Source organism: Hemitrygon akajei, chromosome 9 (genome assembly GCF_048418815.1).
Source record: "Hemitrygon akajei chromosome 9, sHemAka1.3, whole genome shotgun sequence".
NCBI classification, from domain to species: Eukaryota; Metazoa; Chordata; class Chondrichthyes; order Myliobatiformes; family Dasyatidae; genus Hemitrygon; species Hemitrygon akajei.
The window spans coordinates 76510310-76526541 of NC_133132.1; the positions used below are offsets into that span (position 1 = coordinate 76510310).

Below are 16232 nucleotides of genomic sequence, written 5' to 3' on the forward strand. Positions count from 1 at the left end.
GTTTCACCTATCACCTTGAGTTTCTCTCTCCCTTCCCCCCCTCCCTTTTAAATCTACTCCTCAGCATTTTTCTCCAGTCCTGCCAAAGGATCTTGGCCCGAAATGTCACTTTTTTCCATAGATGCTGCCTGGCCTGCTGAGTTCCTCCAGCATTTTGTGTGTGTTGATTGGATTTCCAGCCTCTGCAGAATTTCTCTTGTTTGTTGTTGATTTTCATGTTGCCTCTGTACTGTTAGTGTTCACAAACAATGAAAGGGGATTGTATTTTGTTGCCAAGATAATTATGCATTGTTAAATATTTAATATTTAATAGATTTTGAAATTTATTGAATTTTGAAACACCCCAGAGTCCTAGGTAATGCAAAACTAGGCAATCAAAAGAGAAATGTCAGCAGTAAAAAAATAATCTTTTCACAGCTGACACAGACTGCAGGGCACCAGTGAAAATTCCCTTACATTGACTTGCACTGGACAATTCACAACTCAGCTGCAGCATTAAGGGAAGCTCAAAACTACCGTATGAAGCTATTTTAAACTAAATAAGTGGAGGAAACAAGCCAGCAGGTGAACAGGAACAACATGTGAAGAGACAGGTACTGATTACTCATACAACTGATGACAGTTGATAGAAAAATACAGGAGGGTTAAATATATTACCCTGAAAGAAAGGGGTTTGTAATGTATTCACTTTAAGCAGAAGAACACCAGTAAAGCTATTTTTATTCCCATCAAGAATGCTCTATATGTGTAGGCTGCCAAGAATCAGTCAACATAACCAGAGCAGGAAAGCTAAGCTGGTTGCTTTATCTGAATGACAGTAGTTGGCTTATACAATAATTTAACAAACATAGTGGTCATACATTTTTCCCCTACAGCACTATGGTTGCATTTCATTTTGTATTATCAATTACAGAACATATGATCAGTTGCCACTTTATTAGATACGCCGGTACACCTGCTCGTTAATGCAAAGATCTAATCGGCCAATCATGTGGCAGCTCTTCAGTGCATAAAGGCACGCAGACATGGTCAAGTGGTTCAGTTGTTGTTCAGACCAAACATCATCACATGGAAGAAATGTGATCTAGGTTAATTTGACCATGGTGCCAGATGGGGTGGCATGAGTATCACAGAAACGGCTGATCTCTTCAGATTTTCATGCACAACAGTCTTCAGAGTTTACAGTGAATGGTGCAAAGAAAAAAGACAACAAAAACATCCAGCGAGTGGGTGTTTTGTGGGTGAAAACGCCTTGTTAATATGAGAGCGGTCAGAGGAGAATGGCGAGACTGGTTCAAGCTGACAGGAAGGCAACAATAACTCAAATAACCATGTGTTACAACAGTGGTGTGCAGAAGAGCATCTCTGAAAGCACAACATGTCGAAATTTGAAGTGGATCGGCTGCAGCAGCAGAAAACTACGAACATTCAGAAATATCCTTAGTGGCCACTTTATTAGCTACCTCCTGTATATTTGTAGAGCCTGGTCTAGTCTACAATCGCGGTTGCTCTACAGAAGTATTTGAACTGCACTGAGATTGATCGAGATTGTATAGGACCCTGTGCTTAAGTTGAAAATTACCTTATGATATTCTGTTTACCTATTTTGGGATGGCATTAGGAACTGAAGCACCAAATTTTACTGAATAGGTCACTAAATAACAAATTGTGCTTACAAAAATCCATGCTATTCATTCAAATTTTCATTCAAAGTTTTAAAAATTATTTTAAAATTATTTAATGAACAAATATAAAATACATGATTTAAAATGAATGGGAGTAATGTAAATAAATGATACTTATTATTGGATTTTGTGTAAAAAGATTATGAAATTTTTTGTTTTTGATGTGATAATTGACGCCAAAAATGTTGTTAAGTAAGAGGGGTAGGTGTAATAAGCTGTAGCTTCAGCCTACACCCTTTCAGTCTGCTTTAAAGAATATCTATGTTTTTTGTTGTAATTTGGTCCTATGAAATCATCGTTATGAAATCATCATTGTAAATGATGCTTTTTGTTATGTTTGTACTGACTGAAATAAATTAATTTCATTCATTCAAAAACAAATTTTTGAGGTTTTGAGTTTAGGTAGTGGAGGCCAATTCTCTGGATGCTTTCAAGAAGGAGCTAGATAGGTATCTTATGGATAGGGGAATCAAGGGATATGGGGACAAGGCAGGAACCGGGTATTGATAGTAGATGATCAGCCATGATCTCAAAATGGCGGTGCAGACTCGAAGGGCCGAATGGTCTACTTCTGCACCTATTGTCTATTGTCCATTGATGCTCACTGAAATAGCTTGTGGAACTGGGGGATGTGATAACAGCTTAGCTGTCCACCACACATGCCAGTCCTTAATTCACAGTCACGGGAAAACAGGTGCAAACCAGTCCTGATCTACACACACTCTAATGGCACACATTAATTCAGTAAGTTGAAGGTACAAGGATGCATATATGAAATAACAGAAATGTTGTTTGAGAAAGGAAAGGTGCACATTACATTCTCTGTGAAAGCAGGCCTTGGATTTATGACCGCCTGACTGCTGTCACTGCCCAAAAGGAGCTTTCAGGTTGACTTTCAATTAAAAGAAAGCTGCAATATTTTATCTGCTCAAGCAAAGCAGCAACATTTTTAATACAGTTGGTTAAATGTAATCTTTCACATGGAAGTAAATGTACAACTCTGTGTAAGAACCATAAGTTAACTTATTTGAAGAAAGGCTTGTAACAGGAGAGTCAAGTTGTCATTTCTTGGCTTTGACATCTACTCTTACTACTAAGGGAGGAAACATTACAAACAACCATCAGATAGAATACTAGCTTGGTGCCTTTGAGATCAGTCTAATTGGATTTCTTTCTCAGCTCTTCTCTGATCCAGATTCGTTACATAAAAAATCACATTGTCCAGAAAATCAACATAGGTTACATAAAAGTACCAACATAATTCAGTTGGGATTGATCAAAGCCATTGGAAAATGGCAAAGACTTTTACAGAATGTTCTGACTAGTTTTATCGAGATCGATTATTTCAGAGCACACCTGGAATCCAGAAAACAAGTTGAATTTGTATACTAACTCCTGATAAAAAATACTATCCCTTCTGAAAGAGGAAATCCCAGGAATGGAAATAGGAAGTCATTCTTTAGAAATCACGTTAGTTTTCAGTAAATAGTCGGAATCTTGGTTGAACTTAGTTGAGCCTACATTTTTATTGGTACATTGCTTCATATAATCTGCAGAGTTCACTGCATTGCAAAACTATGGTGTATCCTCCATTTCCCGGAACAGCCTGATTTACAATTTAGTTGCTGGAAATAAACTGCACAAATACCAAGAGATCTGGTGCTTTCAGGAATGGTGCAGAGTGTGAAGAGGAAATCAATTCAGCTGCTGGGGAGATAAACGCTGTAGACCTACACTTTCTCACATGGGTTATCTTTCTGGTTATTTCACAGCAGGCCTATTTTTCATCAGTTTACTTTAAAAAAGGGAAATGTCTGTCAACTTTACAAGTTGTGAGGAGTCCTTTCAACTTTGAGGAATGGCCAACCCGGGAGGATGAGATTTGCTGTTGTATGTGTATGCACCTTTCCAAGTCACTTGTTGTTTATGGGTGCACAGAATGAGTTGGAGCCGGTCGCAGAGTATTGAAGATGGCATCAATGTGGTCACATGGTTAGAAAGTGCTTTTTTAAATTGAGATACTGCATGGAACAGGCCCTTCTGACCCTTCAAGCCGCAAGGCCCAGCAACCCCTGATTTAACCCTAACCTAAACACGGGACAATTTACAAAGACCAATTGACCTATCAACCAGTACGTCTTTGGACTGTGGAGGAAACCCACTGGATAATCACCATTATAGTACTCTATCAACTTTGCACTGGAGTTTAACAAAATCATGACCTGCATTATCCGACATGTGAAGTTGTGTTGCTGCCAGCGAACATCAGTGAGAGGAATGCAGGATACTGTGCTTTGGCTGGTGATGGCAGGCAGCTTTTCCAGGCCTCAGTTAACAGAAAAGGGACGAGCAAATACGATAGGGTCTTTTAAGAAACTCCTGGATAGATACATGGAACTTAGAAAAAATAGAGGGCTATGGGTAAGCCTAGTAATTTCTAAAGTAGGGACATGTTCAGCACAACTTTGTGGGCCAAAGGACCTGTATTGTGCTGTAGGTTTTCTATGTTTCTATGTTAAGTGTTAGAATGCTAGCCATCTTCCTTATTCAGTAACAGAGTGAATTTACATTTGAAAAATAGTATTTCTGAGTGTGGTTGCATGTGACTGGATAAAAAGAACAAGACAGAATACAGAATAATGTCAAGTAAGAGATTAGAGAGGATGTTCTCTGCATGTTTTGATACTCTTCCTAATAAAGGAAAGGTATCGTGGTTTTGTCAATTTTTCTCTAGCTTGTCTCTGTACTAGTAATGTCCCAGCATTTTTGCTGCCAGCAATAAATGCTGCCTGCCAAGAATTGATACTGAAAAACTGAGGGCATGCTGCACAAAATTTTCTGAAATGAATTCACTATAGGAAAGGTTTCCCATCAGGAACTGAATTATAATTCTCCTTCAATGCAATCTTACTGTGAAAGTAGGAACGTGTTCTTGAAATATAAGTTGAGGATCAAATGCATAGTAGCATGTCTGTGCAGACCTCTGCTTCGGGGTTGTATTTTATTGACTGACTGTTTGAACCCCTTGCAAGAACTCCAAGGCCACGAGTTGCATATTGAACGAGGTGTTCCTGAAGAGGCTGTGAATCTGCACTATGGATGGTCAATGAATGTGAAATGCAACACACCTTGTTCCAGTGTTTTACTCGGTGTAACCTTGCAGTTTCTAGCTGGAGCCTGGTGAGGCCGGCCACCGCTCCTAAGAGGATGGGCCGATTGCTGATTTATGTTCTTTACTGATTTACTTTACTGTGTATTAGAATGGCCATCATTCAATGCCAATTTCAAATTTTGCCATTTCAGAGACCAGTGAGAAGTTAATCAGTAAATCTGCGGTGGTTTTAGTGAAGATTTCTTTCTTTAAAGGTTACTAATGAATTCGATGGACTTTTTTTTAAATGAGAGCTCAGTAGCTTACATCACCATACTTCCAGATTCATTGAATTAACTTAAGGTCCCCAGCTTCTGTGGTAGGATGTGAACTTGTATCTCCAGATCATCAAAGTCTCCAGATTATACATATGTCCACACTGCCATTAAAACCACGTGAGCGACTTCCTACATCGATCCTTCCAATCAACTGTCCCCTATCTGCAGACATAACTTTAACATCTCACTCAATGTTTGGATGCCCAGGAAAAAACATATTCCGTTCCAAATTATTGTGGGTAACCTTACAGTAAGCTTTAAACCAGGCTGAATAAGCTTTGTTTTTATTTTGAAAAACTCAGAGATTCTGCAGATGTTGGGAATATTGAGAAACACACAAAAAATGCTTGAGGAACTCAGCAAATCAGGTAGCATCTATGGATGGGAATAAACAGTTGATATTTTGGGCTGAGTCCCTTTGACATTTTGGACTGAGTTCTGAATGAAAGGTTTCGGCCCAAAACATTGACTATTTATTCCCCTCCATGGATATTGCAGATATACTGAGCTCTTGCAGCATTTTGTGTGTGTTGGTCTTTATTTCCTTCATTTTGCATTTTTTTCTGAGATTATTTTTTTCTGGCAAGGCCCTGCTGGATTAATCACATCAGGAAAAGGACACGTTGAGTGTGGACAGTATATTGCAATGACAAAAATCTGCCCTGATATTTCAGCTAATGATGGGAGTAGTACGGGAGATTAGATTATGTCTTTCAAGTGGAAACAAAATCACGTTGATGGGGGGGAGGGGTGGGAGTGAATTTCTTTAGGCCATGCCAATTTTCTGCACAAGTAGGGAAGTACAATTTCTGAGTTTGATTATGTGTTCCCAATTGTCACTGAACAAGTAATTATTAAGTACTTCACAGAAAATAGAAAAGTTGAAACCTTTGAGTATTTTATTCAAGGGCCTAAGTGTCTACTGCAAGTGAAAGCTGGCAAATTTGGCATAACTTGCAAGCTTGTGTGGCCTAACCAGCAGATTGTGAAGCTATGTCTAAAAGCCATCAAAGAGTAGATGAGGCATTTAGTGCAGAATCACAATGAGCAGGAATAACTTTCTCCAGATCTCCTTAGACTGAAATGAAGAATTGATACCTGACCAGGCAGCTTTTAAGAAGTCACCAGCTATCCAGCTACAGTAAGATTCCACAGGTCTTTAGTTTTATGAAACTGAGACCCTTGGGTTAATGTTCTAGACATATCATTTACTTTGTAGTGGTAATATCCCAAAAGCAGTTACAATGCCAGTGATTCCAAGTGACAGATGATGAAGGGGAGGTGGTGAATTTGTTTAGAATGTGGTCAACAAAATTTCACGTTACTAAGCCAATGCACTACTTCCAATCCACTTCTTGAGGCCAATTCCACAGCACAGGACAAATTGATGTGCACGTATTTTTTTGCACAGTATTCCTGTCAGCCATAACGTTGAGAGGTGTAAGAAAGTAGAAAAGCCATTGCTGCATTAAAGGAATTAATGAATAGGTTCGGTGGCAGTTCAACAGAGCTCAGGAATTTGACTCTGCATGTATGTAAATTGTTTGCATTTTCAATGATAAAATCTGGGAATGTTTTTCATTTGTCAATACAGAATCTTGAAATATATGAAGTGTGAAAGAAAACAACTAATTTATCCCTATAAAACGTTCAAACAAGCAGAATCTGAAAAAAATATGGCAATAGAAATCATTATTCAGTTGCCACGTTCCACGCAGACAATATCCGTCAATGCAACCTTGCTAAAAATGAGTTGGATTCTTCATTTGCATCTCCATCCCTGTTAACTCCCAGGAAGGAAGATTTATAAAGAAGCAAGCTGCTTGAATTGGAAGAAAGCCAAAAAGCAACTGTTTATGTTACCCTTAGCAAGTCAGAGACAGCATCAGTTCTAGTGCAGAGAAGGAAAAGAGGGACTAAGTGATTCAGCTGATCTGAATGAATGTTTATTTATAGTGTGGGGCACCTTTCCCAAAGGTTGGATTTATATGATGCATAAATATGATGAACAATGGAAAGAACTTTGTGTTCCAATATAATCGCATTTATAGCACATGTTGGTAAACAGGGACATTTATGCAGGGTATAAAATGTTTTTTATTTCACTCACTTCAGTCAGTATTGAGACATTATGTGTATTCCTAAGGAAAGAATAAAAGCTGTATTAATGCATCTGCTTAAACTTTCAATCTGCTTTAGCTTCCTCTTGGGTTCAGAGCTGCAGGTTATTTGCATAAGCAGTCCAGCATTCATGAATATGCCGATCCTGTTCAATACCTAATTACACAACAGCACACCTGAAGTTAAGAACAATAAAAGTCCTTTGTGAAGTGAATTGAAAATCATAATCACACCTGCTCTTGTGCTCAGAATGCCAATTCTCCAACAGCAGACAGAATCACTTATTGACACAAAGAGAGATATTAATCATTACAATATCTTTATTTTGTAAGTAGAAATGTATGTATAAGCTAAAGATATAATCAAATTTCATTCTCATTAACTGATCAGCCAGGGTTAAAATCAATGCCAGCAGAGAACACAGGCAACACACACAAAATGCTGGAGGAACTCAGGCAGCATCAATGGAAAACAGTTGACGTTTCAGGCTGGGAGCCTTCATCAGGACTGGAAAAAAGACGAGAAGTCAGAACAAGTAGGTGGGGGGAGGGGAGGAAGAAGTACAAGGTGGTCAGTGATAGGTGAAACCAGGAGAGGGGAAGGGGTCAAGTAAAGATCCGGGAAGTTGATTGGTGAAAAAGCTAAAAGAGCTGGAGAAGGGGGAATCTGATAGGAGAGGACAGAAGTCCATAGAAGGAAGGGAAGGGGGAAGAGCACCAGAGGGAGATGATGGGCAGGTAAGGAGATAAGGTCAGAGAGGGGAATGGGATTGGGGAACAGTGAGGGAGAGGGGACATGGGGGCCATTACCAGAAGTCTGAGAAATCGACGTTCAAGCCATCAGGTAGGAGGTTACCCAGACTCCAACCTGAGTGTGCCCTCATTGCGGCAGTAGAGGCGGCCATGGATTGACATGTCAGAATGGGAATGGGAAGTAGAACTGAAATGGCTGGCCACTTGGAGATCCCGCTTTTTCTAGCAGATGCTCAGCAAAGCAAGCTCCCATTGCAGGTGACCCTCATGTTACAAGGGAGAGGGATGGATTACATTCCCAGAAAACTGTATATAATATGAAGCTACGTTATCTGCATATGTGAGTTCAAAAAGAAATGGAATTCTTTCTTTCCTTTTTTCCACATAAACTCTGTATATCTCAAGTTTATGCATAGTGATTGGTGAACTCTGTGAGAGTGAATTTCTATTGCCTCATCTGCAGTAATGCTGGGATCATTTAGTAAACAGAGCCATTAAACAATCAATGAATGTGAGAAATCAGGAACTAGATTAGTATCTTACAAAAAATAATTACAACAAGATAGCCAATCCACTTGAAAATGAATAAACAAAATTCCAATGACTACCTCCAGTAGTAAAACATAGTAAATTAAAATACTATAATTTATATCCATCAATGAAAATATACTCCCAAATTGAAAACAAAATCTACAGATTAGTTTTGAATGTTATAGATTCTGTGTACCAAATGAGCACAACAGATATGCATTTTATATCATACCTGTTTCTACATTGTAAACCTCAGCCGGAGCTAGCATCATGAATGTTAATAACCTTTCAATGCCCAACGGATTTGCTTTCGCAAATTTGAGACATACATTGGCATTCAAGGCTAATGCACAATGTCGGACAGGGCTGGTTTTATGTGTAGTTAAAGTCAGCAGATCAAAATGTCCTGATTAAATATTAATTACCTTATTAAAATGAATTTCTAGTCCACTTGCAAATCAGCAGTCCAGACAGTGGCTGAATTTAAATAGTGCATTACAACCATGAGACATTTTCCTTTGCTGACTAATAATAATTAAGCCATGGTTTTATCTCTATAACTATAATAAGAACAACTGGTATTTATGTAGCTTATATAAAGTTGTAAAACACCCTTAGGCTCTTCACTGACACTAAGTGGCATAATGATAGATTAGGAATGAGGACATATGACTGAAACTGTGGTCAAAGGGATAATGTTAAGGAGTGATTTAAAGGAGGAAATACTGATAGAGAGACACAGATATGAAGGGAACATTTTCCAGAGGTTATGGCCTTGGAAGCAGAAGGCCAAGCTAGAAAGGGTGGAGCACATCAAAGAAGGTTACAAGGATGCACCAGATAGGAGGAGGAATTCAAAACAGAGATACGGAATTTCAGATCAAAATGTTGCTTAACCAGGAACCCATTCACCTGAAGCTAACTCCGCTCCAGCAACAACATTGCTAAAACAACCTTCTTGTTGAATCAACCACTCAATGTAAGCTCCCCAGTGAATGACATTTCTGTATTGCAATTTATAAAATCATCCCTTGCCACATTTGTGTTCAAGACTCTTTTAATACCAAAAGAATGGCTAAGGACACTTACTAAATCAAACACAAAAGCTTTAAGTTAAGAAATGCATGGTTTTCTTATCCTCCCCAATCAAAATGTGTCACCTTTGGATTCTTCCACTTAGTTTCTCACCATAATGGTTCTAATGGGCTTCACTGACAATTATCATTGGAAATTCATTCTCACCCTTTGCCATGGATGTCCATGCAAGCATCTCCAATGGACCTCTCCACTATTGTCTAGCAACAGAAATGTCTTTACCACACTGTTGGACCTAGGGAGCCACCATCAATAGATCCTTCCTTATACATAATATTTGGTGTCCTCCAAAGATTTATCCTCACCTCCCACTGACTGTTTCTCATCCACATGTCACCTATCAATTATATAACGTAAGGGACAAAGTTAATTTTCTTACAGGCAACAGTTGTCCTGAATTCTCCATTATCTTAAAATTGTCTGGCTGAGATGATGAGTGAGCAGAAAATCAGAAGGCATTACTGTATTCTGAACCACTGTTCTTGGGGCTAAACCAAGGTATTCACTCTAGTGATTCAGTTGCAAGCTGTATTGCTCCTCCGCTTGGAGCTAGCTGACTCACTGGGTCTGCATGATCTTGGAAGGGCAGGTACCTGGACCTACAAAACCAGTATATGACTAGGCTATGGAGCACACACCCAACTGCCTTTTCCAAAAGCTCCCATCTGTAAGGTGCTGTAGGGCTATTATGATAAAATCTTCATGCCATCTTAAAAATTCCTTTCCCCAGGCAATTAATTTGCTCTGCCATTCTAGTTATCCCCCCGCTATAGACATTTTAAACCACTTTTTATAATGCAATTTACATTGTAAACACATTCCGGTATTTACTTATTTACACAAATTTATGCCCTATCTGTCATTTAACCTTTAATTTTATTAACCTTTTAATAGTTGAATTATGTTTTTGTTGCATGGTGCACCCTGATCAAAACATCACAACAAATTCCTAATGCATGTAAATGTATCTGGCGAATAAGGTTAATTCTTGAGAATCGCTGTGTAGGTTCCTCCTCAACAAGCAGTGCCAATAGGCTCACAATGAGGCAATCCCATCAGTTCTCTTTTCCCCACTTATTTTGCTGTTACTCTCTCTCAGATGCCCATCAACACCACTCTGATTCTTCTTCTAGCCAACTACTCCAGGGCCAATTACCCGGCCAGCCAGTACACCTTTAGGATATGGGAGGAAAGCAGAGCGAGTGGGGAAAACCCCAGTGGTCATTCTGAGGGAATGGGCAAACTCACGCATACGTAATTGAAGGTCTAGTTCGAATGGAGTGGTGAGATAGCAGCACCACCCACTGCACCATTGTACTGCTCCAAAATTGCAGCTGGGTTCCTGTAACTACTACAAATCATTACCTGCCTGCCTACCTCCCAGCTCCACTGAGTAGCATATCGTGAAGTAATCACTGTGCTGCCCAAATGAAGGCAATACAAGGAAAACTGAAATAAGTTCACCTAAAGGTTTGCTGAATGCAAGGCTTCTTGCTTGGACAAGGTCCCCTAACATTTTCATATTCTGGAGATGGATGCCAATGGTGAATCAGTCTTCTAAATGAACAATTCTATCCTGTGAAGTAAACTCTGTTTTGGAATGTAGTTTCAGGAAATTATTTTTGCTTTCCTCTTTATAATATTCCACAAATATAATCTGGAACAATTAATAAACCAGAGAAAATAGCTGCAGACAAGTTACCTGAAATATTAGAATTGCTCTTTTAGGTTTTCTGATGCATTCAAAAAACATTCAAATTTTGCAGACAAGTTTCACTACAAAGTTTAAAGAGTCCACTGGTTTGCTGTTTATAATCTTAAAACAGGGTGAGAGTTATTTATTTTGCATAAAATTTGCTATTGTAGCTGTAGTATTTTCACCAATACATTTGGGTGTTCATTAAAAATGGATGCACCATGATTTCCAGACAGTTTCCCAAAGTGGATGTGATGTAAGCAGGCAGAAATGAAGAACTGAGAAAGCATTCTAAACACACCTCTAATTTTCCTTCATGATTTGTAATAGGTATTTTGAGCAAATGATTGGAAAATTGCAGTAATGAATCTTGCCATGAATCATTCATTCTTTGTGCTTTTTGGAGGATAAAGTCAAAAACATAAGTGGATCTGGTTGCAGTTCTGAGCCATACATATCTCTCAAAGAAGCTGACTGCTTAGGGCTCTACAATATAAGGCATATTATAAAGAGATCAGCATCTAAACTCCTTTACAGTCACAGGATTATCCAGCTCATAATTGTTTTTAATGTTATATATACCTGGGTCATTTCTGGCTCTCCCTGGAGGTATCAACAGGGTAAACCAACCTGCAGTGTGTCAAAGTAGAAAAGTTGGTGGTCCAGCCGCCTATTTCACTTCTTTCCCTGCTGACAACTGTGAACAGCATGAGTGGGCTTTGCAGCTTTTGAGTGGCAGGCTTTAGATTTAACCCCATGAGGTCTGACAGGTTTCTCTGCACAATGCCAGTTCCAACATGACTCAGAAAAATGCTCACTCTATGAATATTCAACGTACTTGCCACCATCAACAACAGATTATGCAAGTCACATCACAGGCATCTGTCACAATGCCCACAACACAGCGCGTTTTGGCACTTAGCTCTCACACAGCTCCCATTCCTGCCAGCTAACAGATGAACACTGGGAGCAGCAATGCGCTCACAAAGACTCTGCAATGTGATCATGTGACACGCGTGATCCTTCTTCATTTGGTCCCACCTGATCTATCTCTTCCATTAGGATCGCGGTAGCGTAACGCTATTACAGTGCCAGCTACCCGAGTTCGACTCCTGCTGCTGTCTGTGAGGAATTAGCACATTCTCCCAGTGACTTCGTGGGTATCCTCCGGATGCTCTGGTTTCCTCACACATCGCAAAGACATAAGGGTTAGTAGGTCAATTGCCACATGGGTATAATTGGGCAACGTGGAAGTCCCTAAATCTAAATCTAAAAGGAGCAGGGCTATGAGAGGTATTTGGCTTGCAGAGAGCCCTCTGTAAGGAAAAGCATCTCATTTATATTCCAGTCACTGCAGGGATGGGATGGGACGTTTTGCCCGGCCCACTGGCTGCATGGAGCTCCAGATGAATCTGTTGCTTTGCAAATCACCGACACTGGCCCCTGAGTGGACCAGCAAAGGACTGTGGGTATGTGTGACCGGAGAGACAGCAGCACGCTCCAGGCCTCCTGCACTGCAAACTTAAAATGCTGGAGGAACTCAGCAGCTGTTCCCATGTTGTATGGCTCTATGACTCATTCTTTTTAATATCAGCTTCCCAGGGCATGAACATCCTTCCTGAAATAAGAAGCTATAGTACTCCCAGGAATGAACGATAACTTTGTGTTATATTTTCCAGATACTGCCTGTACCTGTGTGCAGCCTTTAATAAATGTCCCCCCGGATTCCTCTGCATCTCAGATATACTACCTTTTATTTTTGCACAAGATGGACAGTTCCGCATTTCCCCACATGACTTGCCATTTTCCAGAGCTTTGCTTGCTCACTCAGTCATTCTATCTATCTTCATTTCTAACCTCTTTACATCCACTTCACAACACAGTTTCTATCTTATCCTTTTGTGTCATCAGAACATTTAGCATTCATACTTTCGGTGGCTTCTTCTGTATAAGCCATGAAAGGTTAAGATCCGAGCAATGATTTCTGTGGTGCTCCGTTCATTACATCTTGCCAGACTGAGTAAAAGCAGTATGCCTACTCTGACTCCTCAGCCAGCCAATCTACTGTAACCTCCTACACCGTGAGCTGTTATTTTTCATAATAACTTTTAATGCAGAACAGTTTCAAATATCTTGTGAAAATCTTAGTACCTCCACCAGTTCCACTTAAGCTACAGCATATGTCACTTCTTCAAAAAACACCCAGGTATGCTGCTCAATTATCAAATGTTCCCCGTGTAAGTTGAGAGCAAACATATTCACACACGTGTACATTAATTTCCTCTTTCATGTACTACACCTCTGTGCACCACATTCACCTCCCTAGCCCCAATTCCTCCAACAGACTTTTTAGAGGGTGACTTCAAAGATTTATCGTACTAAATGAAGATCCTCAGACTTGGGCAGTAATGGTTTGCATTAGACGACCCGTCAGTGAGCAGCCAGAGAAGAAACTGAGATATACAGTGGTGCTAGGAAGTTCATGTACCCTGTAAAATTTTCTCTAGTTCTGTATAAACATGACCTAAAATGTAATCAGATCTTCATGTAAGTCCTAACACTATATAAAGAGAACCAATTAAATAAATAGCAAAAAAAAACTATTATACTTGTTCATTTATTTATTGAGAAAAATGATCCAATATTACTTGTATTTGCTGGAAAAGGTATGTAAACCCCTGGAGAAATGCCTTCTACAAAAACCATTTGGAGTCAGTTGTTCCAATCAATCAGATGAGATTGAAGGTATGGGTTATAGAGGTGCCAGCCCTAAAAAAGGTCACACTGACAGAGACTTCTCTTCTCAAGAAAGATCTGTGTATTGGCACCATGCCTCAATCAAAACTACTTTCAGAGGACCTTAGAAGAAGAATTGTGGGACGCATGAAGCTGGAAAAGGTTAGAAAAGCATTTCTAAAGACCTGAGTATTCATCAGTCCACAGTCAGAGATATTATCTACAATGGAGGAAACTCAGTACTGTTGCTACTCTCGCTAGGAGAGGACATCCTGCAATGATCACACCAGGAGCACAATGTGCAATGCTGCAGGAGGTGAAAAAGAACCCGAGGGTAACAGCAAAAGACCTGCAGAGATCTCTAGAACTTGCTAACGTCTCTGTCCACATGTCTACTATAAGAAAAACACTGAACGAGAATGGTGTTCATGGAAGGACACCATGGAGGAATCCACTGCTCTTCAAAAAATATTGCTGCACATCTCATAGTTTGCACAAGACTATATGGAAATTCAACAACACTTCTGGGACAATTTTCTGTGGACAGATGAAACAAAAGTTGAACTTTTTGGTAGAAATGCATACTGCTATGTTTGAAGAAATAAGGGCACTGCACACCAACACCAAAACCTCACCCTAACAGTGAAGCTTGATGGAAGGAGCATCACCTGGGGCTGCTTTGCTGCCTCAGGGCCTGGACACCTTGCAATCATATCAAGACATTTTACAGAAGAATGTCACCTGAAGCTTAATAAATAGAAACTGGGTAATTCAACAAGACAGTGATCAGAAAGACAAGAGTAAATCAACAACAAAGTGGTTTAAAAAGAACAAAATCCATGTTTTGGAATGGCCAAGTCAAAGTCCTGACCTTACATGTACCTATTAGAACCTATTGAATCCTACAGAATGTTGTGCAAGGACCTGAAGCAGGCAGTTCATGCAAGGAAGCCCATCAACATCCCAGAGTTGAAGCAGGTTTATAAGGAGGAATGGCCAAAAATTCCTCCAAGTTGATGTTCAGGACTGATCAGCAATTACCTGAACTGTTTGGTTGAAGTTATTGCTGTATAAGGGGGTCACAACAGTCACTGAAAGCAAAGGTTCACATACTTTTTCAAACACATACATGTAATATTGGATAATTTTTCTCAATAAATAAGTAAACAGGTATAATGTTTCTTGTGTTATTTATTTAATTGGGTTCTCTTTATCTAGTTGTAGGACTTATGTGAAGATCTGATCAATTTTAGGTCATATTTAAGCAGAAAAAGAGAAAATCCTACAGGGTTTACAAACTTTCTAGCACCACAGTAAGTGGTCTTCATATTTTCTGATTAAGATAAATACGATTCCTCGCAAGTGGCAGCATGTGCCAGACATTCATTTCCTTTCTAAAAAAACTTGTAAATAGTGCAATCGCTGGTTATAAAATTAGCAGTCATGGAAGGGTTGTGCTGGCATTATCACTCACCTGATCTGTAGCTATCAACTTCCAGACAAAGTCATACTTCTTAGATGGATTAGTGAAAATGCACTGAAGCTCTACCTCATCATCGGATATATACACAGGTTTGCCCCCTGAGTGAAGGAAAAGTCAGACAGTTCATTCAGTAATGATGCTTCAAAACCAATGCTGACAGAACTAACGCCCTTTCAAGTGTCTAGGATGATTCCATTTATCCTTCCCACTCCCTCTCCTGTGCCCCAGCATGACTTTGGCTCATTTGTTGGAGGACTCTTTCATGTCCCAACTTGTCTTTAATACTGACTGAATTGATTTATTTGATGTTTATTCTCACAATTTTAGTATCCATGGGTTTGATCGGGCATTTCACACATACATCACTATACTGGCCCAGATTTTAACCATGGAGCACATTGTTGTGTATTTAATATATCAGTAATATTGTATATATATATATATTGCTTGATTAAGAATTCTTTGTTGCTTGGATGATTCATTACAGGTTACATATGAAAGTACATGTAGGGCAAATGTCAGCACACCACCATATTATAAGTATGCACCTCACTTAAGTAAAAATGAAGTTTGACTCATATTCTGGACTCTCTTGTTTTTATTTTGATTAGTTTTATGTTTTGCAGTTACAAAACATAATACATATCACCTCATTCAGCATGAATAACTTGTGGGAGGGTTTAACATTTTAACAATCCATTCCC

The 16232-nt window shown here is 39.4% G+C and overlaps 1 protein-coding gene across 1 annotated transcript in view; it reads right to left on the minus strand.

Moving 5' to 3' along the window:
• Positions 1-16232, minus strand: part of LOC140732802 (uncharacterized) — a 237808-nt gene that overhangs the window by 94678 nt on the left and 126898 nt on the right. Inside the window, exon 4 of the mRNA XM_073055435.1 lies at positions 15520-15626. Within this exon, the coding sequence (XP_072911536.1) occupies positions 15520-15626 (107 nt within the window). The remainder of the gene's footprint in view (positions 1-15519; positions 15627-16232) is intronic.